This window comes from Mustela lutreola, chromosome 11, assembly GCF_030435805.1.
Source record: "Mustela lutreola isolate mMusLut2 chromosome 11, mMusLut2.pri, whole genome shotgun sequence".
In the NCBI taxonomy this organism is placed as follows: Eukaryota; Metazoa; Chordata; class Mammalia; order Carnivora; family Mustelidae; genus Mustela; species Mustela lutreola.
Window position 1 is genome coordinate 102,580,652 of NC_081300.1, and position 26,664 is coordinate 102,607,315.

Consider the following 26,664-nt stretch of genomic DNA (forward strand, 5'->3'; position numbering starts at 1 on the left):
CGCTCTGGGGACACAGCTCCGCAGGTCTTACCTGGCTCACAAGCTGCGTTTGGAAGGACGACACGCTGACCCTACAGAGTACCCCTTTTGAACTGGGCATGTGCTATACCCTCGCAAGGCCATTCCAGCACGCTGCGGAAGGTGAGCTATGTAACATAGCCGGTGTGGCCTTTCATGGTGGGTGTGTTCCCTCCCCCCCCCCCCCCCCCACTTTGCAGCAGAGTTGTTCTTCTGGCCTGAGACAGTGTACGAGGTCCTATCCTGTTCAATCATTTTGTAAGTGACCTCCCCCACCCCCTGCGCTTTTTAAAAGATTTTTATTTAAGGGAGAGAGAGCACACAAGCAGGGGGAGCAGCAGAAGGACAAGCAGGCTCCCTGCTGAGCCAAGAGCCCGACATGGGGCTCCATCCCAGGACCCTGAGATCATGACCTGAGCCGAAGGTGGATGCTTCAGCTGAGCCACCCAGGCGCCCCTGTTTTGTCATCTTTGGATAGGGGTGCTGGCCTAGGTACTGTGGTCAGGAAAGAAAACCCCTACCTGGGTTATGCTTTCTATTGTGAGAATGGTGGCCTTTTGGCAAAATGGTCAACTTGACACCAAGTCCCAGGGAACAGTGCTGTACTGGGGGGCTCAGCTCTGGTTCCCTTGTTTTGGACATTCACTAACGGCAGTAGCGAAATCAGCCCTGTAAGAAAGGTTCTGTACTGTTGGACAGATTGGCATTCTTGGCGATTGGATTAACCCCTGCTCTGGATCCCTGGTCTTCGGCTGAGGGTCACTGCAGTGGGGAAGGCAAGAGAGGGAGGCCTCTGACATGTACTTCCAGAGAGGATAGTACATCAAAAACAGCACTGCGCTTGGACGGGAGGGAGTGGCAGAGAGTAGTGCTCCTCTAGATCTTTGGGATACGTTGGTAGAGTGCCTCTCACACCACTATCTAGTTCAGTAGTTCAGGCTGTTTAGGAGCTCGGGAAACCCTACAGACCACACGGACTACAGACTACAGACAAGTTCAACCAAGTAATGGTCCTGCTTGCAGACCTGGCACTGTCTTCTAAAGCAGATTTATATGCCCTCAGGTACACAGGTTCCACTCAGGAAGAGATCAGACATCAGACAGCACAGATTTGATTCGACAAATGCATTCTTTTTATCCCACTCAGGAAGAGATCAGATGTCTGTATCAGCATTGAGCAGACCACATCACACATCACGGTTTGCCCCAGGGCTGCCATCACAGTCCACAGAGGTCGGTCCAGGCTATCTGCACATGGTCCGGTACCAGTGAAATCAAGCCCATCCAGTGAGATGGTGGAGAAGGGGCTGGCATGTTGGAGGTCCCAATACCCCAAGTACATTCCAGGAACAAGGTTATAAGCCCTGAGAAGGTGAGCAGCTTACTGTGGAAGATAGCATGTGACTTGCTTTGCTCTATACATACGATTCAGGGAGTTTTGGTAAGCTGTTGTCTGCGGCAATTTACGTTTACGGAATTATAATTATATAAAATATAATATAAAATATAAATATATAAAAATATAATATAAAATAAATATATTATAAATATATTTAATATATAAATAAAAATATAATATAAAAATATAAAATATAATTTTAATTATAATTAAAATGATAAATGCTGACTTTGGATCTCCTCTGTAGTCACACTGAACTTTTCATTTATATTTGTGAATTCTCTTTTATTCTCATTCCATCTTGGCATAAATTTGCCCATTTGTCAGCTTTTATGAAATAAGGTCTTGATTTTGTTGAGCCATCAGTATTTGTGTTCAGTTGATTTTCTGAAATCCTGGACTTAACAGAGGCCAACACAAAGGCAGGAGGTCAGGAACTCCTTGGCATAGTATAGGGATTTAAGGAAATAAGATGCTGTAGGTCTGTTATGGGTAATGCACTCACCAGTTTCCCCAATCTTGACCTTCAAGAGGGGCACTGAGAAATTAGTGGGTAAGAGAAGCACCAGCATCCTGTAAAAATGTGCTAATTGCTATGCTTGGGGCCAAGGGTGCCCCAAAGTCAGGTTCCTGATATGAAAGGAGACTCCAGGGTTCTGTGGTAGAACAGGCCTAGTAGCAGAATTTAATTTAGGGAGACAAGATGGCAGGGTTACTGTGGTAGGCTTAAGGTCAGCATGGTAACTGAAACTGCTGTCCATGCAGGCAACTCTGGAAGCGGCTAATTGATCCTGGGGTCTACAGGGCCAAAATAGCTTAGAAAATCTTATCTCTATAATCAAAAACGTAGAAGCTGGAAATCCTTAAGTATCGACCCAATAATTGGGTCAGAAGTACATGCTGTAAACTGAGGAATCATCAATAGAGCATCTTACCATCTGTCAGGCTGACTGCTTCTGGGTAACCGAATAACACTCAAGGGTTTCGCCATGACCAGGAGCCCATTATTATACTTACTGTGCCTTCAAGTGGCCCACTGGACCTGAGGCTAGCCAGTATGTGCAAGAGTCACACTGCTCCCGTCTGCTTTCTCTGACCGTCCTAGGCATTCATGCGAGATCTAAAATTCCACCTGCTTCATGCCCACTGCCCGAGCGCAGAGTTCAGCCACGTTCCCCTTCCCTGACTTCCTCGTCCCGTCCCTGTTGGCTTTGTTCCCGTCGGGATCCTACCAACCAGCCAAGTGAGTCACCTCTGCCGGGATATCTGTGCGTCTCGGGGCTTCCAACCGTCCCTCCATCTGTGATGTACATGCCTCAGGGCACTGCTCATAGCTTGGACCACTGGCCAGGGTTCTCTCGGGGGCTCCACCAACGGAGGGGCTCCCGTGAGTCCGCAGTCCTTCCAGACCATACATGATGCATCTGTGAGTTACTTCCTCTTGCGCTGGGCTTTAGGCGCTCCCCGGGGCCTGGCACCAGATGAATCGTTCCACAGTACAATGAATTCAGCAGCCAACCGCGACCCTGGCGGGGCCCCTCGGACCAGTTACAAAATCACATGCTGGGGACGGGTGCAGGCTCCGTGAGGGCCCTGTGGTGTGGGAGACTCTGCTTTTCTATCCCCGAAACCGGGCTTTGCTACAGAACCGGAGAGCTCTTCGGAGCTGCGAGACTCCCGAGGGCATCCCGCTCGGCCTTGGGTGCTTCCCACAGCTAGGCCTCTGCTGCTCGGGAGCTCAGCCGAGGAAGCCTCACACCCACCCCGTGCTGGCCGCGGAGCTCTGGTGCTCCCGGTGCCGTCCACATCGGACGCTTTACCAACTACGGCCGTGGGGAGCCCTGCCCGGTGCCTTCCAACTTCAGAGAGGCCCACGAGGCACTGTCCCTCGGTGTGGGGTGCCGTGTGGACTTGACTAACTTGCCCTTTACTTAAAGGGGTGTCCTGGCTTTCTTCCGGTCACTGGCACAGACGGCGGGCCTCGCAGGTGTGCGCTTCCCCGGACACCTGCTGGCCCTACTTCTGATGCAGCAGTTGCGACTGACCCTAACCCAGCGCAGCCTCCGCAGCAACGGCCGCCTTCCGGGGCGGTAGGCAGGCTCTGTGGTTCGGTTTCGGTTTCGGTGTCCTTTAACCAGTTTTAGTCTCTTCACTTTCATTCCTTCTTCAAAACCCCGTTTTAGAAATACATTTTATTGATGAAAGTTGGACAAAATGCACCTACTGAATACTGAGCCGAAGCGCCCGGTTCTGAGTAATGGCCACGCCCAGGTCACTGCCCCCGGCCGCCGCGGAGGACGTCCCAGTCCGATTCCACTCCCAGCAGGACCCCGACCACGGGTCTCCTACCGGTGCTGCAGCTTCGTGGCAATGGAGTCGCGCACCCAGTGACCTGTGTACGCCGTGTCACGTCGTCGGGGCCGTTTTCACAGCCGTCCCGAGGGGCGGTGGGCCGCGGCGTGTCCACCCGTGCACCTGCCGTTCTTAAAGGTTTGATGTATTTATCTGACAGGCAGAGAGAGGGGAGCAGGCTCCCCGCGGTCCCCCACGCGGGGCTCCACCCCAGCACCCCGGGATCACCACCCGAGCCGAAGCCACAGGCTCATCCCAGCGAGCGCCCCGCACTCACCTGTCGGCGGACACCCGGACTGGTAATGTCAGCTCGGAAGGGGAAAGCTGACGGGCGCCTGGGTGGCCCGGCGGGTTGGGCGACTGCCTTCGGCTCGGGTCACGACCCCAGGGCCCCGGGACGGACCAGCCGCGGACTCCCTTCTTCCCTCGCTCCTGCCACTTGCCGGCACGGACGTGTCCGCAGACGCCGCTCCCTCCACCGGCCACGCGCTCCCCGTCCCCGAGGGCCGCCTCCCGCGAACCTGCACGTGGAGCTGGACAGGTCGTCCTCCCGCCGCACCGGGGCTCCGAGCCCGTCTGGGCGGGCCGGGCCGGCCAGCACCGCACCCCGCGGCGCACGGAGGAAAGGAGCTCCCAGGTCGGTCTGGCGGGGCCGCCATTCCAGCTCCGCTTTCCGGAGGCGTCCGGGCGGCTCGGAGCCGCGAGAACGAGGAGCGGGGCCCGCCCCGGGGCTGCAGCGCCTGGGCCCGCCCACGGGGGCCTTCGCCGGCCGGACGCGCCGGTCTGTCGCGACCGCGGTCCCTCACGCGGGGACTCGGGCTGCCACAGCTGCGCGCCGCGGGTCTCTCCGCTCCTGCTTAGGCTCTAGGTCTCGGCTGCGGGCATGGGGCTTTCTGGGAGTCGTAACAGGCCAAGGGCATCTGTCTCGAGGCGCCATTCAGTCCCCCGCGGGGCGCTCCAGGAGTCCCCGAGTGTGAAGGACCTCACAGCCGGGCCGCGGCGGGTCCTGGGACCGCGGCGCACACCGGCACCCGCGCTGAATGCGCAGGCGCGGGGCGTTCCGGCAGGCGTCGCGGGTGAGGGCGGCCCTGCCACCCCCCGGGGGCCGCGGTGGCTCCTGGGACGTGTAGTCGTCCGAGGCCCGCCGGCTCTGTTGCTGTGTGCGCAGGCGCGGGTCGTTCCGGCCGTCGTCGTGCGTCAGGGCGGCTCTCCGTCCCCGCCCGGGGGCCGCAGTGGCTCCTGGGACATGTAGTTGTCCGAGGCCCGCCGGCTCTGTTGCTGTGTGCGCAGGCGCGGGGCGTTCCGGCCGTCGTCGTGCGTCAGGGCGGCCCTCCCACCCCCCGCCCGGGGGCCGCGGTGGGTCCTGGGACGTGTAGTCGTCCGAGGCCCGCCGGCTCTGTTGCTGTGCGCGCAGGCGCGGGGCGTTCCGGCCGTCGTCGTGCCCCGGGTACGTAGAGCGGCCCTCCCTGCCCGCGCCGCGCTCGCCTCCGGGGGGCCCGCGCCCGAGGCTCCGTCCGGGGCTCCGGACCGCCTCGCCCACCGGGCCCGAGGCGCCGAGGAAGCGCGCCGTCCTGTGACCCCGCAGAAGGCGGAGGGGCGGCGGGGCTGTGGGTCAGCTCCGGGCTGCCCGGACGCGCGCCGTGGCTGGGGGCGGAGGGGCCCGCGCTCGGGGCTTCGTTCTCTCCGCGCCAGCTCTGCCGTGCCCGGCCCCGCCGTCCGCGCCGGCCGCGACATGCCTCAGGTAAGCCGCCCCGTCCCCTTGCCCGGACGCGGCCGCGCGCTCAGGCCGGCCGCCGCTATCCGGGAGCCCCGCGCCGCGCGGAGGGGGGCGTGAGCGGCGCGCGGAGCCCTCCCGGCGCCGGGGGTTCTGGGCCGCGGGAGCCGCGGAGGCGATGTGCCTCCTTTCCCGGAGCTGGGGCCGCGGCGGCCCGCCTACCCCGTGCTGTGGTCGGGCGCCTGCTTCCGGCGCCGCTGTCCGCGGGGTCCCCGGACCAGCAGCGTCCGCGCCACCGGGGAGCTTCCTGCGGCTCACTGTCCCCCGGCTCCGGCCCGGCCCGTCGGAACCGGAGACCCTGGCCGTGCGGCTGCGGGCCGCGCTGCGGTCGTCTGTTCCCAGCGATCCCGACGCGCGGCCCGTGCCGGGGCCGGGGCCGGGGCCGGGGCCGGCGCGGGAGAGCCGCGCTGCGGCCGCTTCCCCGCCGCGGGGAGGAAGGGCGACCGTCCCGACTCGGGCCATCAGTTCCGCTTCTCGACTTGGCGTCCCGTTTGTCTCCAGGTCCAGATGCTCCCGCGTCGGGCTGGGCCGTGCGGTTTCCGTCCGCGCCGCGGAGTCCGCCGTTTGGGCAATAGCGTTATTTGTCGACGGTCTTTGAACACGTTCTTGTGGTGGGGGAGGGAGGACGGGCAGAGGGGCTCTTACTAGAGGGTGCGGGCTGGGGGCCGCGCAGGGAGCGGCGGAAGCCGCCTGGCCGCCGAGCAGGGAGCCCGATGCGGGGCTCGATCCCAGGACCCTGGGATCGGGACCTGAGCCCAAGGCAGAGGCTTAACCCGCTGAGCCCCCCAGGCGCCGCGGAACAACTTTTTAAAACTGTAAAATAACTACCCTACACCTGCGGCTCTTCTTAGTTTGGTGCCTTTTAAAATTTCTGTCCATGCTTAATGATCATGTGGATTATTTAAGCCGGGCAAACCCAGACTGCCAAGTGGGGCGCACTGTTACCCCCAGCCCTGAGCGGAAAGGTTTCAGGTTCCGTCCGGGGAGGTGTTGCATTTCTTCTTGGGCAGTCGTGACAGCCTGGCTGCGCACCCTGCTTGTCTGGGACACCGCTCAAGTTACCCCTCGGTTTCACAGCTGCGCCTCGGGAGTGGGACCGCTGTGGGGCACTTGAGTGCATGCCCCTTTTCAGGGGTGCTGCTGCTGTCTGCTCTAGTCAGTTCTTTTTTTTTTTTTTTAATATTTTATTTATTTATTTGACAGACTGAGAACACAAGTAGGCAGAGAGGCAGAGACGAGGAAGCAGGCTTCCTGCGGAGCAGAGAGCCCGATGCGGGACTCGATCCCAGGACCCTGAGATCATGACCTGAGCCGAAGGCAGCGGCTTAACCCACTGAGCCACCCAGGCGCCCCACTGAAGTTTTTAATGTAGGTGGGGGCCGGAGCTGACGGCTAAGAAAGAATTCTTGAGGTGTCTTTGGTGCAAAAAAGATGACTTTATTAAAACCCAGGGGCAGGACCCAAGGGCAGAAAGAAGCTGTGAGGGGTGACTGATGACAGACGGGGCAGTTGGGGGAGGTAAGGAAAAGGGAGGGTTTTGATTTTGTTTTCGTTGTTGTAAGATTTTATTTATTTATTTGACAGAGAGACAGCCAGAGGGAGAGGGAGAAATAGGCTTCCCTTGGAGCGGGGAGCCCAATGTGGGATCACGACCTAAGCATAAGGCATAAGGCAGACGGGTTAACCACTGAATGACCCAGGTGCCCCAAAAGGGAGGATTTCAAAAGAACTTTGGTATGCTAAAGAGGACCTACAAGGTATTGGAGGCCTTGCCATTGTCAAGGTGATTGTCCTTGAGGCAGTTGGGAGTTTCCTTCCAGAAGTTAGGTTATTGGTAAGAATACATTTCTCCTGGGGCTCCTGGGTGCACGTTGGTGAAGCATCTGCCTTCTCCCCAGGTCCTGGGATCGAGCCCCACATCAGGCTCCCTGCTTGGTGGGAAGCTTGCTTCTCCCTCTTCCGTTCCCCCTGCTTGTGTTTCCTCTCTCACTGTGTGTCTCTGTCAAATAAATAAATCTTGAAAAAAAAAAAAAGAAGAAGAAGAAGAAGACTTTTTTCTTGTAAATCACTAAGATGTTTGTGAACTGAGGGAGACTCACGTCTCACAGAACTTTAATCGCTGTAAACGAACCACTTGTTTTCCCTTCAGGAGTGCCTGAGGAATGTTCCAGAGAACCCACCTGGGGGTGTCAGCTTGAGCTTTGTCCCCAGCTTGCCTTCTGCTCCCTTGTCAGTTAGCAGGGCTGCCATTACGGAAAGTGAACATTGTTACACAAAGGGCTTGTCCTCACTATTCAGTGTTGTAAGATTCTAGGAACTTGACAACAAAAAGCCAGGAATGATGTTGTTCACGTGCATACTCCCTTTATCTTTCACAAAGTTGTAAATGATCTCAGGAAAAATTGGGTTTATTTTTTCTGTTTTTCTTCAGTTATACAATAAAATGAAACAGCCAGGCTCTTACTTACAGTCTTAACAATCACTTAGAATTCTGGAAGCTCCCATTACTGCTGCTTGTGTCCACTGTCTGCTCTGCGCCGTGGGACTCCCTTTACTCCTTGGCGAGCATCTTTGGGAGCCTGGGCGTCGGTGGTGCAGGTAACTGTATGTCCTTTCAGGGGTCAGTGACTTTCAGAGATGTGGCCATTGACTTCTCCCAGGAGGAGTGGGAGTGGCTCCAGCCTGCTCAGAGGGATCTGTACAGACATGTGATGTTGGAGAACTACGGCCACCTGGTCTCACTGGGTAAGCATGTTCCTCCTCTCAGAATTTGAACTTTGGGATGGCTCCGTGAATCTTGGTTTTCAGATTGAATATTCCCACAGGGAATGTGTAAGTTTTCTTTTTGATTGTTTTTTAACTTTTTTTTTTTAAGATTTTATTTAGTTATTTGACACAGAGAGATCACAGGCAGGCAGAGAGGCAGGCAGAGAGAGAGGAGGAAGCAGGCTCCCCGCTGAGCAGAGAGCCTGACATGGCGCTTGATCCCAGGACCCCAGGATCATGACCTGAGCCGAAGGCAGAGGCTTAACCCACTGAGCCACCCAGGTGCCCCCCCCCTTTTTTTTTTTTTAGCAATTTTTATTTATAAGTAATTTATACACCCAGTGTGGGGCTCAAACTTAAAACCCGGGATGCATGCTCTACTGTCTGAGACACCCAGTCACCGGTTTTTTATTTTTCAAGATGGATTATAGCCACTTAATCCTTAGACATCTCTCATATTTACAGCTGATGTTTCTTTTAATGTCCTTTTCCTAGGGACTCAAGGACTGATAATTGAATTTATTTCATTTTCCGCAAATAGGTCTTAACATTTCTAAGCCACATGTGGTTTCCTTACTGGAGCAAGGGAGGGACCCCTGGCCGGATAACGGAGCTGTGGGAGGAGATCTGTTTTCAGGTGAGTGAGTTAATAACGACCCAGCTAGTCCGGGCGGAAGCGGTACTTTCATATGTTGGTTGTAAAGTTTTCCCTTAACGATACAAGACATATGGGGACTATGAAATCTTGTCCATAGCCCCATAAGGAACCACGTTGCATCCTCTTACCAGTCTGTCTTCAATTCTCTTATCCTTTCCTTACTTTCTCACAGACGGATGTGTTCTTTCTTTCCATTGTGAGCTCTGTCTGGGCTCTAAGTTTCATTTCTTTTTGACTATTTCTCCCTTTCTTTTTTGAAACTGACCTATGTTTCTGTTGCCTAAATTAAAAGGTATATATTTTTTCTGTAAACTTTGTTCTGTTTAACCATCTTGGAAAGACTAATTCGTTACTTTTTGGTCAGTTGATGGGCTTATTCATTCACTCACACATTCTCCTAATATTTATTTATTTACTTTTAAAAGATTTTATTTATTTATTTATTTGTCAGAGAGACAGAGAGCACAAGCAGGCAGAGTGGGAGGCAGAGGCAGAGGGAGACACAGGCTCCCCACTGAGCAAGGAGCCCGATGCAGGACTGGATCCCAGGACCCTGGGATCATGACCCGAGCCGAAGGCAGGGGCTTAACTGACTGAGCCACCCAGGCGTCCTTGTCTGAATATTTATTTAAAAGACTTTCTCTTAGGTGCTACAAAGAGGAGAAAGTATAAAAGAGTGTAATAACTATCAAAGAAGTTATAGCCTAGTGAGATAAAATAGGTCTGGAAGTAACTTACGTGTCCTCAAATTTGCAATTCAGCAGTAAGGAGAAAGGAACTCCAGTTGGTGTTTTAGGCCTGTGTGATAATGCGCAGGTGTAGTAGTAATAGAAACGTAAAAGACAGGAAAAGGATCCGTTTTGGAGAAAAAGTGATGAATTCATTTGAGATAAGCTTGGTGTAGGTAGAGGATGGTATTTCCAAGTGAGGATTTGCACCGAGCTGTTGGAATCTATGGTAGGAAAAAGTTCCAGTTAGAGATGTACATGTGGGAATTTTAGTATTAAGCAAAAATTGAAGCCATGAGACTGAGTTGTCACCTTGGGTTAATAACAAAATTGCTGGTGAAGCTCTTTAAAAATAAATGGCCATGCCCCCCCACCCCCCCCCGGAAGATTCTGACACGGAAGATCTACGGAGCTTAAATTCTTCATCGATGAAAAGTTGTGCAAGTTCTTCAGTTGATTCTGAAGCTTCTAATGGCGGTACGTGATCTGTCCCTGAGAAAGCAGGAGGAGTGCTTACCCGGACAGAGAAGCAGCAGCTCGGAGACCCAGATGAGGGACAGGAGCAGGTGCCATGGAAACAGCTGCAGCTGTGAGAGCCGTGGTGGTAATGACTCTCCTGTGCCGCAGACTTTCAGGAGGGCAGGAGAGAACGGGGGTGGGCGGAAGTCGTGGACTGGAGCAGGTGCCGGGTGACTTCCCTTTTCCAGTAGGAGTTGAAGAACAGTGTCCTCTCCTTACTCTTGTAAGAGCAACAAAACTGTTCGAAGTATGTACAAGGGAAGTGAGGTAAAGGACAAAGGTAGAAAAGTTGTCTAACCAAAGGCAGCCATTTAACTGACAGAGCCACCCAGGCGCCCTTCATTTTAATTTAGAATTTTCTCATGGCGGGGCGCCTGGGGGGCTCAGTGGGTTAAAGCCTCTGCCTTCGGCTCGGGTCATGATTCCAGGGTCCTGGGATCAAGCCTTGCATCGGGCTCCCTGCTCAGCAGGAGCTCTGTTTCTCTCCCTCTCTCTGCCTACTTGTGATCTCTCTCTTTGTCAAATAAATAAATAAATAAATAAATAAAAAAAATCTTAAAAAAAAAAAAGAATTTTCTCATGGCATGTGATGTTGAATATCTTCCCATATTCTTGCCATCTATATATATTCCTTGGTCATGTTGCTGTTCAGGTCTTTTGCCCTTTTTTTTTTTTTTTAAAAGATTTTATTTATTTATTTGACAGACAGAGATCACAAGTAGGCAGAGAGGCAGGCAGAGAGAGAGAGCAGGAAGCAGGCTCCCCGCTGAGCAGAGAGCCCGATGCGGGACTCGATCCCAGGACCCTGAGATCATGACCCGAGCCGAAGGCAGTGGCTTAACCAACTGAGCCACCCAGGCGCCCCTCTTTTGCCCATTTTTAAAGTATATTGTTCTTTTTCTTATTGTTGAGTTTTAAGAGTTCTTTGTATATTTTGGATACAAGGTCTTTTTTTTTTTTTAAACAAATTTTTATTTATTTATTTGACAGAGAGATCACAAGTACGCAGAGAGGCAGGCAGAGAGAGAGGGGAGGAAGCAGGCTCCCTGTGGAGTAGGGAGCCTGATATGGGACTTGATCCCAGGACCCTGAGATTATGACCTGAGCCGAAGGCAGAGGCTTAACCTACTGAGCCACCCAGGTGCCCTGGATACTGTCTTATTAGATATGTCTTTTGCACACATTTTCTCCATTTGTGACCTGTCTTCTCATTCTCTTGATGTTGGCTTTTGCAGAGCAGAGCTTTTTTATTTTAATGATGCCCAGTTTGTCAATTGTTTTCCTGGATCATGACTCTGGTTGCTGTATCTAAAAAGTCATTGTCATACCTAAGGTCATCTAGGTTCCCCCTATGTTATCTTCTAGGAGTTTTATATTTTTGTGTTTTAGGCTTAGGTCTATGATCCATTTTAAGTTAATTTTAGTCAAGAGCGTAAGGTCTGTATCTAAATTCATTTTTGCATGTGGGTACATAGTTGTTCTAGGAGCGTTTGTTGAGAAGCCGTCTTTGCTCCTTAGTGTTTTCTGTGTCGCCTTGTGAGAGATCAGTTGAGTGTAATTAGGCAGCTCCATTCCTGAGCTCTCTGTTCTGCTCTATTGATCTGATCGTCTCATCTTTCACTGGTACCGCACCGTCTTCATTACTGTCCGTTTACAGGAAGTCTTGAAGTCAGGTAGTGCCAGGTTTATGGCTTTGTTCTTTTCCTTTGGTATCCCATTAGGTATTGTAGGTCTTTTGCTTCTTCTTCTTCTTTTTTTTTTTAAAGATCTTATTTATTTCTTCATTCAACAGGCTCTGCACTCAGTGTGGGAGTCCGCTGGGGTTTCTCTCCCTCTCCCTCTGCCCCTTCCCCCCGCACTTCCTTTCTCTCACTGAAATAAATAGGTCTTTAAAAAAAAAAAAAAAACAGTGCTGTGAAGGACCCTCCTTGCAGTGTTCTTGGTTTTAGCAGGAAAGCTTCAAATTTCTCACCATTAATAGGGTGTTAGCTATACGGTTTTTGATGTTCTTTGCAACTTGAGGAAATTCCACGCTATTCCTAGTTTGTTGAGTTTCTTCATGAGTGGATGTTGGATCTTGCAAGCCATATCTACTGGTAATGATGAAGTCCCAGAACCTAAGTCAGGTTCGGTGGGGTGAGGAGGTTCGGAGCCGACGACTAAAGAAAGAATTCTTGAGACATCGTTGGTGCAAAAGGTGATTTATTAGAGCACGGGGACAGGGCCCGTGGGCAGGCAGAGATGCGGCCGCCCCGGGTTGTGAAGGTGGGCATGTTATATACCCCACGGTTGGGGGGAGGTGGTGAAGGAATGGGAGATTTCGACAGAGTTCTCACATGCTAGGGAGGGCCTACAAGGTGCCGGGGGGAGTCTTTGCCCTTATGGCTTGATCAATGTTGTCTTTAGGTCAGGCACTAACATCAAGATAATTGGGGGATTCTTGGTGGGGCATTATGAGCCGGCTATCATTTACATTCCTTTCTACTTCAGTCTCCTCCAGTTTATGGTGGGAGGGGGACATTAGGGCTTCAGGAACGGAGAGTTATTTGCCTCTGGAAATTTGTGCTATTGATAAGGTAACCTCCCTGTTTAGGTCTGTAGGACATCTGTAGAGCAAGGGAGATTCCTGTCCCGCAGGATTGCGATCCCTGCAAGTTAACTATTTGTCATTTTATGGCGATCAGGGGTGCCTGAGGAATGCTACACATAGGGAGGGGAGCAGGTGAAGAGGGGGTGCAAGGCGCCAGCTTTTACTTTGTCCTCAGCCAGCCTCCTGCTCCCTCATCATTCCCCCCTGAACAATCTGGACCCTTAAATCTTTAAGGGGGTTGAAGGTGGAAGGTCTCATCTTCTGTAACTTCTTCGTGCTGAATAGGGGCGTAGAGCTGTCCCTACCTACTCGGGTCAATATTGGTCAGGGTAGGAACGTATAAGAGAGCTACAAAAGGTGGAGGCAGCTGAATCCAGCGCTGACAGTGAAGAGGCGTCCTCGCGCGCGAAAAGGATCGTCTGTCGTGGTGAAGTCACTGTAGCAATGGAGTCTCGGCACCAAGTAGAGAAACATCGAACAAAGCAACATGTTAAGGTTAATAAGGCGATAAGAGTGAGAAGCCCGAAAAGGAGACTTGGCCATAGCCCTCCTCCAAACCAGGAACTTAACCAATCACTAAGCAATAAAGAAGGATCTTGTAGAGCCTTAATCTGGGCATTCATATCCTTTATTATTCCTGTGACATTTTTGTGATAGTCTGGGATGTACACACATTCTGTCTTGATAATTGCACATGTGTCACCCTGGGCTGCTGTCAGGACATCTAAGGCCATCCTATTTTGTAGGACTGCCTTGCGTATTTGTGAGACTTCAGTATTAAGTAGGGAGATGCTATTTAGTGAATCACTAAGTGCCTTTGTAGTATATTTATTAAGGGCTTCTACATGCCACATGACATCCTCTAGTCCTGCAGATGGAACAAAAATGGATGCTAAGTGATCATACCATTTAAAAACAGATCGCTTCCATCTTTGTTTCAAGTTGGGGAGATTAGCTGGAGTTGTAATGGTTTTAGTAATGCGCCCATGAATCCAGGCAAATCCTAAAGTACAGTGACCTATCCACCCTGGAGGAAGCCAGGGCCACAGGTTGGTTCCACATATCCGGTGGGTTCCGTTTGGAGCTGCCCATCTAATGCCAGGTCGCCTTGCCCAGTCAGTAGCAAACCAGTCAGTAGTCTGGAGTACTAATATTTGGGAACACATTTCTTTTTTTTTTTTTTTTTTTTTTTTAAAGATTTTATTAATTTATTTGACAGAGAGAAAGATCACAAGTAGGCGGAGAGTCAGGCAGAGAGAGAGGAGGAAGCAGGCTCCCGCCGAGCAAAGAGCCCGATGCGGGGCTCGATCCCAGGACACTGAGATCATGACCTGAGCCGAAGGCAGCGGCTTAATCCACTGAGCCACCCAGGCGCCCCAATTTGGGAACACATTTCTAATGATAGCTATCCTCGATGTCATGTGTTATTTGCCCAAGTATCATATGTATGATTTCTTTTGTTCCCAGCATAAAACTGCCTTTTAACTGAGCTGTCCAATCGTGAGTGTGAACCACAAATATGTATCCCAGATCTGATATATGCCATCTTCAGTATAGCGATGAGGAGGGTTTCGTAACTTAGGCCCATATTGGATTGGGCAGTTATGGCTTGATACCAATCTCCTTTCCTTCCAAATAGCTCCATGGGCATGTAGTACCAAGAAAGCGTATTTGGAGTCAGTGTTAATGTTTATTCTTAGGCTTTGGCAATTGCAAAGTGCTAGTGAGCACTATGGCATACCTAGCTTTTCTTATTTTTTCTATGAAAACTACTGTCATCAGAAAATCAACTGTCATTCGTATTTTTAACAGGGGCATCTTAAATCTGGCCATATAGAATAAGCAAGATCAATAACCTCTGAACATTTTTGCTCTATAGAGAAAGAAGTACAGTGGTCCTGGCTGGCTCGCCAAAAATGATGAAGTCCCAGAACCTAAGTCAGGTTCGGTGGGGTGAGGAGGTTCAGAGCCGACGACTAAAGAAAGAATTCTTAAGACGTCGTTGGTGCAAAATGGTGGTTTATTAAAGCACGGGGACAGGACCCGTGGGCAGGAAGAGCTGCTGCCATCAGTAAACCAGTTATCATCTGAATTTTCAATAGTCCTTTAAATCCAGCCTGCTTGAATAGACAAGGTCAACAATCTCTGAGCAGTTATGTTCTACGGAACCAGGATGGTCAGGTACAGGCATCAGAGACGCTGGGTTTAAAGTTTGACAGGTTTTAAGTATTACTTCAGGCGTATCTAAGAGCATAGCCTGGTATTTAGTAAGGTGGCCTCCTGTCATCCATTGGTGACCCTTGGTTTCTAAGACACTCTGGACCTGATGTGGAGTCATCACTGTCAGGGACTGACCCATCGTAAGCTTTGAGGCTTCTTCTACTAAGAGGGCCGTGGCAGCCACTGCTCGAAGACAGGCTGGCCACCCTTGGGCCACATGGTCAAGTGACTTTGAGAATTAGCCCACCGGCCTTGTTTCATTCCCCAGTTTCTGGGTGAGAACTCCCAAGGCTTGGCCTTGCTTCTCCGCCACATATAAAGTAAAAGGTTTCTCTAAATTCAGTAGGGCCAGAGCTGGAGCTGACAGAAGTTTAGTTTTTAATGTTTGAAAGGCTGTCTGCTGAGCTTTAGTCCATAGCAAAGGTTCCTCATCGGGGCCTTTAATTGAGTCATATAATGGTTTGACCAAAAGTCCAAACCCAGGAATCCACAGGCAGCAAAAACCCGCCATTCCTAGAAAGGTACGAAGTTGTTTTTTCGTAGTTGGAGGCTCGAGATCTAGTATGGCCCTTTTTCTGTCACTAGATAGAACACGGTGACCAGGCGTTAGTTCATACCCCAAATAGTATACCTTTTGTTGAGAAATTTGTGCCTTTTTAGGGGATACATAATACCCTCTATCTGCCAAAAAGTTAAGTAAAGTTGTGGAATTTTCATCAGATGCCTCTTTTGTAGGACTACAGATTAGAATGTCATCTACATATTGAATTATCGTTCCCTTAGATAAGGACACATCATGGAGATCTTTGCTAAGTACAGCTCCAAATAGATGAGGACTGTTCTTAAATCCTTGTGGTAAGACTGTCCAGGTTAACTGAGCAGCCTGTGAGCTTGAGGGTGAAGTCCACTCAAAAGCAAATAGCGGCTGTGCTTCCTCACTTAATGGGATGCAGAAAAAGGCATCTTTCAAATCAAGTACAGTAAACCAGTTGGCGTCACCGGGGACATGGGTGAGAATAGTATACGGGTTTGGCACTATAGGATGAATAGGCATTACTGCCTCATTTATGGCTCTTAAATCTTGTACCATCCGATACTCTCCATTTGACTTTTTTACTGGTAAAATTGGGGTATTATAAGGAGATTGGCAAGGCTTTAGTATACCATGTTTTAAAAACTTGTCAATAAGCGGTTGTAACCCAGCTTTGGCCTCAGGCTTTAGAGGATACTGTTTCTTATGAGGTATATTGGCTGGGTCCTTTAAGATCACATCGACGGGTTGGGCTGTAAGAGCCCGTCCTGGGACATCACAATCCCAGACCTGTGGGTTTACTTCCTTCCAGACATTGGAAGGGATGGTAGGGTATGGATCAAGCTCTCCAGACGTTAAAGAGAACAAGCCATCCCCCTCTATGGTAAGAGCAAATCGGCTACCCAGTTTATACATTAAGTCTCGTCCAAGTAACGGGGTGGGACAAGACGGAAGGATCAGAAAAACATGAGTTACCAATTGACTCCTATATTTACAGGTTAAAGGCACTGTCTGATGGCATGTTTTAGTTTCTCCCTCTATGCCAACAATTTTAAGGCTAGAAGGACAAGTAGGGCCAGAGTGCTGAATAAGGACAGAGTAAGTGGCTCCAGTATCAATAAGAAAATTGATAAACTTACCTCCCACATCCAGGGTAACCCGGGGCTCAGTCATCTTGATGACAAAGGGAGCCGGACCAGCCTCAGGGCCCCGTCATGCCAGTTCCTCCTCCGGCGCCGACTCTTGGGCGGGGAAGTGAGTTCCTGTCCCCTTCTCTCTGGAGACGAGGGCAGTCTCTCTTCCAATGTCCTGTTTCGTTACAGACAGGACGTGGCCCTGGTGGAGAGTTCTTGTTCGGGCACTTAATGCTCCATTGTCCGACCTGGCCACACGTATAGCATGGGGACTTACCTGGTTCCTTTCCTGCTGCCGGCCCCTTCTTTGGCCCCTGGTTAGTCTGGCGCTTGGGGAATCCGCAATAGCGGCAGCCATTACTTGAGCCTGTATCTTACCCTGCAATTTAGTCCTCCGGTCCTTTTCTTGCCTCGAGGCCACATCTCTATTGTTAAAGACCTCCGTCACTACCTCTAATAGGCGCTGGGTGGGAGCCTGAGGACCTAGAGCCATCTTAGTTAATTTTCGGCGGATGTCAGGTGCCAATTGACTTATAAAATGCATGTTCAGTATGGTTATTCCCTCAGGTGAGGCTGGATCCAGATTTGTGTATTTATGGATGGCCTCCACCAGTCGCCCCTGAAATAGGGCTGGATTTTCTTCAGTTCCCTGTGTAACTTCCAGGAGCTTGTCAAAGTTCACAGGTTTAGAAAATCCCTTTTTCATTCCTTCTATCAAACAAGTAATCATATGGTCCCGTTTCTCTCTCCCTGAACTATCCTCCTGATAGTTCCAATGCGGCTCAGTATTAGGGACGGCAGTGCCCCCTACTGAGTAATGGTTCCTGTCTCGTGCTGCTAGTTCATCAGCGAACTCCTGTGCTCCCTCCCAGATTCGTCTCTTTCCTCAGGGGTGCAACAGTGAGTTAACATGATATATATATCCTTCCAGGTCAAATCGAACATAATAGATACTTCCTGGAAACCATCAATGAATTGAGAGGGGTTTTCTGAATACCGTCCTAGACGTTGTTTAATCTGGGCCAGATCTGCCATGGAGAATGGGACATGTACTCTAATTGTGCCTGCTTCTCCATTGGCAACTTCCCTAAGAGGATGCATCCCATATTTAGATGGAGCTCCTGGTAGATAGGGGATCCCGCTCCTAGTATGTCCAGCGGGACTAGGGGCAGTGGGTTCTTGGGGTTTATAAGGAGGAGGAGTAGCTTCAGAGTCAGTGTTCTCCTCTTTGGGACTGTCTGGCAGTTCCTTCAACATCCTGGGCTTGTTGAGAGGAATCGGCCTGTTTAGACAGTCATCATCCAATATATCCTGGGGGGGAAGAGGGCCACTAACCTGGCCTAGGGTTAGACACATTCTGCAAGAGGCCCGTAAGTTTGGGTCCTGATTCAGGGCCATAAAGGCTTGGACGTACGGAACTTCAGTCCGTTTGCCCTTTTCCCTGCGGAAGACGTCTAACTGGTAGATTGACCTATAATTTAGAGTCCCATTTATGGGCCACTTTTCTCCGAATCCTAAGGAGTACTGAGGCCATTCAGTATTACAGAAGAAGATCATCTTCTCCTTCCTTAAAACTTGCAGTTTGAATTGATTCCAGTGGGCTAAGAGGCATCCCAAGGGAGAGTCCTTGGGTACAGAAGAGGAGGATCCCATGTTCCTAGAAAGTAAAGAAGGCCCATTACCATAAATTCCCCCAACTCCTGTGTGGCGTCCCACTCAGGGTATGTCAGAGGTTTCAGGTGTCAAGAGCGACCAGAGGCGTCCCTCAAGATACGCTATTGATCACCTTCATGCCTCCCAAGGAAGGCATTTCTGCCAAAAGGCCCTGGAAGGGGTGCCGGCGTCCCTCCACTTCCCCATTGCATCCTAGGCTACAGATGGGTGCCTAGTGAATGGACAAGGGAACTATGCCATCCTACACTCAAAAGGTTGTGCTGTCCTGCCATTTCTTTCTTTCTTTTTTGTTTAAATATGAGTCTTTTTTTTTTTTAAAGATTTTATTTATTTATTTGAGAGAGAGAGACAGTGAGAGAGAGCATGAGCGCAGAGAAGGTCAGAGGGAGAAGCAGACTCCCCATGGAGCTGGGAGCCCGACGTGGGATTCGATCCTGGGACTCCGGGATCATGACCTGAGCCGAAGGCAGTCGTCCAACCAACTGAGTCACCCAGGCATCCCTGTCCTGCCATTTCTAACCCACAAAAATGCTAGAGAAGTTTTGGCAAGGGGGAAATTACTCAATTTCATAGCTTTAGGCGGTTTGCAGAAGACACTGACGAGAAACAGTAAAGACTGAAATCCATCATGGTCTATGCGACATTCCAACACATGTGGTCCTTGCAGCCAACTTCCCTAGGAAACGGTCCCCGGTTGCGTTTTAATTCAATCGGGTACTGGTTTCGGCCGGCTCCCAGTGGAGGTCTCGCGGCCAGAAGTGGCTAGACCAGGGATGTGGAGGGGATCACATTAGATCAATCAGGAGGAAACCTCACATGGGAGTCTTAAGATTAGCAGCCGTCCTGGTGACTTAGGTGGCTGTCCCGTGCCCAAGAGAGACAACTTTCTATAAGAACAGGAATAAAGAGAGGGTATCAAGTTTCTGGGTCTTCTTGCCATTCCGGCCAGGGTACTAGCTTACAGCCAAAAGGCAGACGCTCTCCTCCCCATAGAGTAGCCATGGGCTAGAGGATTACAGCCTGAGCAATTGACATGCAAGTGTTCCAATAAGCCCATACTCCTTGAAAAAGCCCTGGAATGAGAGTAAAGGAAAAGGAGAGAAAGTACTCACCAATTTGCACCGAAGCTCAGAGTCCAAATGTAAAGACTCACAAATCTCCTGGCTGGCTCGCCAAAAATGATGAAGTCCCAGAACCTAAGTCAGGTTCGGTGGGGTGAGGAGGTTCGGAGCCGACGACTAAAGAAAGAATTCTTGAGATGTCGTTGGTGCAAAAGGTGATTTATTAGAGCATGGGGACAGGGCCCGTGGGCAGGCAGAGATGCGGCCGCCCCGGGTTGTGAAGGTGGGCATGTTATATACCCCACGGTTGGGGGGAGGTGGTGAAGGAATGGGGGATTTCGACAGAGTTCTCACATGCTAGGGAGGGCCTACAAGGTGCCGGGGGGAGTCTTTGCCCTTATGGCTTGATCAATGTTGTCTTTAGGTCAGGCACTAACATCAAGATGATTGGGGGATTCTTGGTGGGGCATTATGATCCGGCTATCATTTACATTCCCTTCTACCCCAATCTCCTCCAGTTTATGGTGGGAGGGGGACATTAGGGCTTCAGGAACTAAGAGTTATTTGCCTCTGGAAATTTGTGCTATTGATAAGGTAACCTCCCTGTTTAGGTCTGTAGGACATCTGTAGAGCAAGGGAGATTCCTGTCCCGCAGGATTGTGATCCCTGCAAGTTAACTATTTATCGTTTTATGGCGATCAGGGGTGCCTGAGGAATGCTACACATAGGGAGGGGAGCAGGTGAAGAAGAGGTGCAAGGCGCCAGCTTTTACTTTGTCCTCAGCCAGCCTCCTGCTCCCTCATCAGTAACACGTTGCCTTAGTTTTTGTCTTAGAATATCTTTATTTCTTCTTCACCTTGAAGTATAGTTTTTCAGGGTAAACAATTCTAGGTTGGTGGGGTTTTTCTCTCTATACTACATCAAGTTCTATCTCAATGGTCTTAAGTAACATTGGTGGTAGAGAATTTTCTTTTCCATAAGAAGAAAGTGAGTGCATCTGAGTTTTGCTTTGAGTATGTTAGCTGCGGGTTTCTCACAGGAACCCTTCCTTACATTAAGGCCGGATCCTTGTGGGCGCCTCGGTAGCTCAGTTGGTTAAGTGTGTGACTCTTGGTTTTGGCTCAGGTTGTGATATCAGGGTCGTGAGATTGAGCCCCGCGTCAGGCTCTGTGCTGGGTGTGGAGCCTGCTTGAGATTTGCTCCGCCCTCCCTCCACTCGCTCACACCCTCTCTAAAACAAATAAACCATTAAAAATAAAGGGGGTGTCTAGGTGGGTTAGTTTTTAATCGTCTGCCTTCAGCTCAGGTCATGATCCCATGTGCTGGTGTGCACCCCACATCGGGCTCCTGCTCAGCGGGGAGCCTGCTTCCCCCTCCCCCACTCCCGCCACCTGCGTTCCGTCTCTCGCTGTGTCTCTCTCTGTCAAATAAATAAATTAAATCTTAAAAAAAAAAAGAATCCTTGTATTCCTCTAGGCTTTTAATCAGTATAGAAACTAAGTTATATCAGATCCATTTGCCTTTACCAAAGAGAGTAGGGGCATGTACGTGATAGGAGGGGGAGGTGACTTTGAGGCAACGAAGCGGGATGAGAAATATATAATTAGCGTTCTGTTCGTATTTGGAACATGGTTTTCTTGGTTGTGCTTTTTACTCGGATTGGTCTGTGAAACCGTATGGTTGGTAGTATATGAAATCTCTGCAGTTAACCCACCCAGGTGCCCCTATCTTGCTGTATTTCTGTTCCCAACTAATTTCTGCAGTGAAACCTTTCTAGATGAGCTTATCTTGTTTTTTTTGTTGTTTTTTTTTTTTTTTTAAAAGATTTTATTTATTTATTTGACAGAGAGAGATCACAAGTAGGCAGAGAGGCAGGCAGAGAGAGAGAGGGAAGCAGGCTCCCCGCTGAGCAGAGAGCCCGATGCGGGACTCGATCCCAGGACCCTGAGATCACGACCTGAGCCGAAGGCAGTGGCTTAACCCACTGAGCCACCCAGGCGCCCGAGCTTATCTTGTTTTTTAATACCAATTTTTTCTTCTGTGCCCTCTTTATATTCTCTGCTTATGAAAAGAACTCGTCCGTATATATCTCCAGGGCTCTTACTGATTTGCTCAGTAGGTAAGGAATTGGTTTATAGAAGAGTCAGGAAAATAATTTAAGATTTACCTCTGTTGAGCCATTTTCTTCATTATTGTTTTACTGCCTCCCCATCTTTATCTTTCATGTTAATGTATCTACCATGGAGGTATAGTTCTTGGTTCTTTGTTCAGATACCTATTAAAGAAATAGGTCGGGGCACCTGGGGGGCTCAGTGGGTTAAAGCCTCTGCTTTCGGCTCAGGTCGTGATCCCAGAGTCCTGGGATCGAGCCCACATCGGGCTCTCTTCTCGGCAGGGAGCCTGCTTCCTCCTCTCTCTCTCTGCCTGCCTCTCTGCCTGCTTGTGATCTCTCTGTCAAATAAATAAAATCTTTTTTAAAAAAATTCACCTATTGCTAACGTTTTGCCCCATTCATTTTATTATTTGGTATATGATTTTTTTTTTAAAGATTTTATTTATTTATTTGACAGAGAGAGATCACAGTAGGCAGAGAGGCAGGTAGAGAGAGGGGAAGGGAAGGGAAGCAGGCCCCCTGCCGAGCAGAGAGCCCGATGCGGGACTCGATCCCAGGACCCTGAGATCATGACCCGAGCCGAAGGCAGCGGCCTAACCCACTGAACCACCCAGGCGCCCTGGTATATGATTTTTTTCCCTGAAAGATCGGACAATAAATTGCATACATCATGGCCTTTTACCTCCACGAATTCCTAGGAATTAGGATATGAGTGAATATATTTTTAACCAACTGAGCCACCCAGGCGTCCCAAGTGAATATATTTTTAAAATATTTTTCGGGCGCCTGGGTGGCTCAGTGGTTAAGCCGCTGCCTTCGGCTCAGGTCGTGATTTCAGGGTCCTGGGATCGAGTCCCGTGTTGGGCCCTCTGCTCAGCGGGGGGCCTGCTTCCCTTCCTCTCTCTCTACCTGCCTCTCTGCCTGCTTGTGATCCCTCTCTGTCAAATAAATAAATAAAATCTTGAAAAATAAATAAATAAATAAAGTATTTTTCATATTTGTTGTACTATTTTTTTCCTCTGGAGAAGATTAGGGCCGATGTTTGACTGTTAAAGACATCTGATAGGGCACCTGGGTGGCTCAGTGTACAACTCTTGGTTTTGGCTCAGTCATGGTCTCAGGATCATGAGATCAAGCCCTGCGTCCAGCTCCACACTCAGCAGTGAGTTTGCTTCAGAGTCTCTCCCTCTCCCTCTGCCCTTCCTGCTTGTAGACTCACTCTTTCTAATAAATACACCTTAAAAAAAAAAAAGCATTTAATGGAAAGACACTGTTACACCAAGGTTGAGCTTCAGTTACCACTTCGCAAAGTAGAGTACGCGTGAGGATCATAGACAGTCATTTCCTTTTACTTATTATTTAAAGTAAGTCACTGTCAGATGTTCCAAAGGCATTAAGTGAACAGTCTGATGTCTTTATGGGACCTGAGGAATATGTGTAGTTTATTAGCCGCATTATGAAATTGTCTCTTTCAAGTCCTTTTTGCCTCAAATAAATTTTAAGAAGAGCTGAGAAAGAAGAAAACGCATCCTTCCCAAGTACTTATCTTCCTGATAGTACTTTGGTAATGTTTTATTTATTTATTTGTCCGAGAGAGAGGACAAGCAAGAGTCAGCAAGCACAATCGGGGGGTGGGGGTCAGAGGGAGAGGCAGACTCCCCACTGAGCAGGGAGCCCGCCATGGGGCTCGATCCCAGGAGGCTGGGATCATGACCTGAGCTGAAGGCAGACGCTTCACTGACTGAGCCGCCCAGATGTTCCCTGTCCTGTTTTGTCTCTCTTCTGATGTCTTCTGAATTTCCGGGCATACTGCTCAGATTTCAGTCTATATGAGAACTTTGAAAGCCGTAGAGTGTTGAGGTGTGTGTGTGTGTGTGTGTGTGTGTGTGTGTGTTTTAATCCCTCATTGAAAAAGTGGAGTGGCTTTACTCAGTATGGGAAAAAAATTGTTGTTTTATTTTCAGAGTCAAAGGGTGAGATCAAAGAGTTTTCTCCAAATGTCATATATGAAGATGGCTCGTCCCAGTATTTGGTAGTGGAAAGAATCCTAAACCAAGACCCTGAACATTCCAGTTTTAAAGGAGGCTGGAAATGTGAGGACACTCAGATGCAAGGAAATCAGGGGTGTATCCGGCGTGTGTCAGCCTCTCATCAAGGAGCACTGTCGCAGCGCATGAGTGTCAGTACCGGCGAGAGGCCCTATGGATGTCATGAATGTGGAAAAACCTTCAGTCGGCGCTTTTCCCTTGTGTTACACCAGAGGACTCATACTGGAGAGAAACCGTACATATGTTCAGAATGTGGCAAAACCTTTAGCCAGATCTCCAACCTTGTGAAACATCAGATGATACATACTGGAAAGAAACCCCACGAGTGTAAGGACTGTAACAAAACATTCAGTTACCTCTCATTCCTTATTGAACACCGGAGAACCCATACTGGGGAGAAACCTTACGAATGTACGGAATGTGGAAAAGCCTTTAGCCGTGCCTCAAACCTCACACGACATCAGAGAATTCATATAGGAAAGAAACAGTATATTTGTAGGAAATGTGGGAAAGCCTTTAGCAGTGGCTCAGAACTTATTCGCCACCAGATCACACATACGGGAGAGAAGCCTTACGAATGCATTGAATGTGGGAAGGCGTTTCGCCGTTCCTCACACCTTACGCGGCATCAGAGCACCCATACCTCCAAAACCCCCTATGAGTGTAATGAGTGTAGGAAAGCCTTCCGCTGCCACTCGTTCCTTATCAAACACCAGAGGATTCACGCTGGAGAGAAGCTCTATGAGTGTGACGAATGTGGTAAGGTTTTCACGTGGCATGCATCCCTTATGCAACATATGAAAATTCATACTGGAGAAAAGCCGTATGCATGTACTGAGTGCGATAAAACCTTCAGTCGGAGCTTCTCCCTCATTCTGCATCAGATAACTCACACTGGGGAGAAACCCTATGTATGTAAGGTATGCAATAAGTCCTTCAGCTGGAGCTCAAACCTGGCCAAACATCAGAGAACACACAGCCTAGAGAACCCCTATGAGTTTGAGAATTCGTTCAGTTATCACTCGTTCCTTACTGAGCGCAACGGGATTCGCACTACAGAGAAAACCTAACAATGTATGGATTCAAAACAAAACCAGAAACAGTTAATGCCTTACTTTGACTTCAGAGGATTCCTGGAAAGAAGCCTTAAGTGAATATGTTGAATGTTATACTTGATTCAACTTCCTGGAACATAGGAGCCCAGGGATGTGTTGGAAAGCCATGAGCACGTTCTTTTTGTAACATCAGAAGATGAAATCAGAACTGAGAGGACTTACCTGGTACCATTCCCTCATTGGACATTTGTAAATTCCTACCAGGGAAGGACATGTGGCCAATAAATGTGAGGAAGCTTTTACTGAGAAATTGGCCCCAACTCTGCATCTGTCAGCCCAAATAGGACAGAACGTGTGGGCAAGAGTTGTTTTCCTTTTTCCTGGACATCAGAAAATTCATAATGAAGCAAAGTCATGCAAATGCAGTGATTTGGCAATGTTTTTGCGTACCATGCAATATTTATTAAGTTTGAAAATACTCTCAAGAGAAAAAGCAACCCTATAAATGAACTGAATAGAGGGTGACTTTCTGCTTTATTTCAGAACTGCAGAATTATACTGGGGAGAAACCCATCATAGGGAGTGTGGCAAGATCTTGAGTTCTGAGAAGTCCTACTGGAGGGAGTTGGGGAGGTTTTTTTTGGGGGCGGGGGTATTTTTGTTTTAAAGCAAACTCCGAAAAGAAAGCTATGAATAAATGTTTGGTTTTTAGTTAATTAATCTGGTACTTGCAGAGTTTTTTTCCATGGCATGTATCCTTCTGAAAGTGCAAACACCCCAGTGTCGACATCAGCAGTGAAGACTCGTGTGCCTTGGTAGAAACGTACATGGTCACAGAAACATTTTTCGTATGTTCATGGCTTTAACTTGGAGATAGAGTTTGGATTTAAGGTTATGCTCACTCATGTTTATCCTTGAATGTAACTAGACCTGTCTTAGCTTGAAGTGAATGTACATAAGGTGTGTTGCAGGAAAACACCAAGGTGGTTTTCCTCTTTTGATCCACTTACAGTGGGAACATTACTTTTGTAAGCACGTATTTGTCAGAATAAACCAGACGATGTTTTTACTCCATGTACATCCTGCCCATTTTTTAATGTCCCAGTTAAAGGTGTATCTTATCTTGGGATCATCTGCCTCCTTTTAAGGACTGAGCTTGCATTTAGGTTAGGTTATATGCAGTTTGGTACTTGAATAAATGCCTCACTTAAGTATATTTTAAGTGTGGGTGAATCTTTCACCAGGTGAGAGGCTGGCAGCTGTCTTTCATGCTGACTGTGATGTAACACAAAGCTGTCGCCTGCTAGTGTTCTCACCGCCTCAGTCTCTGCCAGGGCAGCTCCATTGTACACATGCTTCCTTTCCTGGGGTGCAGCGGGCGTTACTCTTCCTAGCCGCATGTGGGGGTCTTTTTTGGGTAAAAGTGTGTGTATCATTTCGGAGGTTTGTAACATTCGGGGATATGGCCCTAGACTTGTCTCACGAGAAATGGGGCTGATTGGACCCTGATCCGAAGAATTCATAAAGGAATATAATGATTTGGAACTATGGGATCCTCACCCGAGGTTACCCTTCCTCCATTCAGAACATGAATTTAGGCATCTTTGCTTTCTCTTTTAGGAAAAGGGCGTGGCTTTCACCTTCCTGCCTGAATTCCTACTCCGGGTTCTTGAGGAAATGAAGTTAAATTGGTAGAAGTGGGAAGTGGCTCGCATTCTTCCTTGAAGGCTCTGCCCCTCCTGCCACTCATGCTCTTTTGAGGGACGGAGAGTGGGGGAGAGAGAGCACGAGCAGGAGAGGGGCAGAGGGGGGAGCAGGCTCCCGCCGAGCAGAGAGCCCGACGCGGGGCTCCATCCCCGGACCCGAGATCCTGACCTGAGCGAAGGCAGCGGCCTACCCCACGCAGCCGCCCCGGCGCCCCCAGCTTCTCTCCCTCTATATTAAAAAGTTGGGTCTGGACCTAGGAAGAACCATAATGTTTTGAGCATCTATTTTCTCCCTTTTGTAAGCAGGGCTCTGTGTTT

At 49.5% G+C, this 26,664-nt stretch overlaps 1 protein-coding gene and 1 long non-coding RNA gene across 5 annotated transcripts; one reads left to right on the top strand and one right to left on the bottom strand.

Moving 5' to 3' along the window:
• Positions 1–1,128: 1,128 nt before the first annotated feature.
• On the bottom strand, positions 1,129–4,993 carry LOC131811427 (uncharacterized). Its single transcript, XR_009345928.1, has 2 exons — positions 4,047–4,993; positions 1,129–3,892 (listed from the first exon to the last, which is right to left on the bottom strand). It is a non-coding gene; the product is annotated as an uncharacterized LOC131811427 (long non-coding RNA).
• A 204-nt stretch (positions 4,994–5,197) lies between these two features.
• On the top strand, positions 5,198–25,718 carry ZNF140 (zinc finger protein 140). Of its 4 annotated transcripts, none has more exons than XM_059139974.1 (5): positions 5,198–5,216; positions 8,162–8,288; positions 8,851–8,946; positions 10,197–10,299; positions 23,502–25,718. In XM_059139974.1, exons 3-5 carry the CDS (start codon positions 8,872–8,874, stop codon positions 24,653–24,655), a joined length of 1,332 nt encoding a protein of 443 aa, XP_058995957.1. In that variant the 5' UTR covers positions 5,198–5,216; positions 8,162–8,288; positions 8,851–8,871; the 3' UTR covers positions 24,656–25,718. The 4 variants fall into 4 exon arrangements, with proteins under 4 accessions (XP_058995957.1, XP_058995956.1, XP_058995958.1 ...); XM_059139973.1 differs by lacking the exon at positions 5,198–5,216 and adding an exon at positions 6,815–7,377; XM_059139975.1 differs by lacking the exons at positions 5,198–5,216; positions 10,197–10,299 and adding an exon at positions 6,819–7,377.
• Positions 25,719–26,664: the final 946 nt, after the last annotated feature.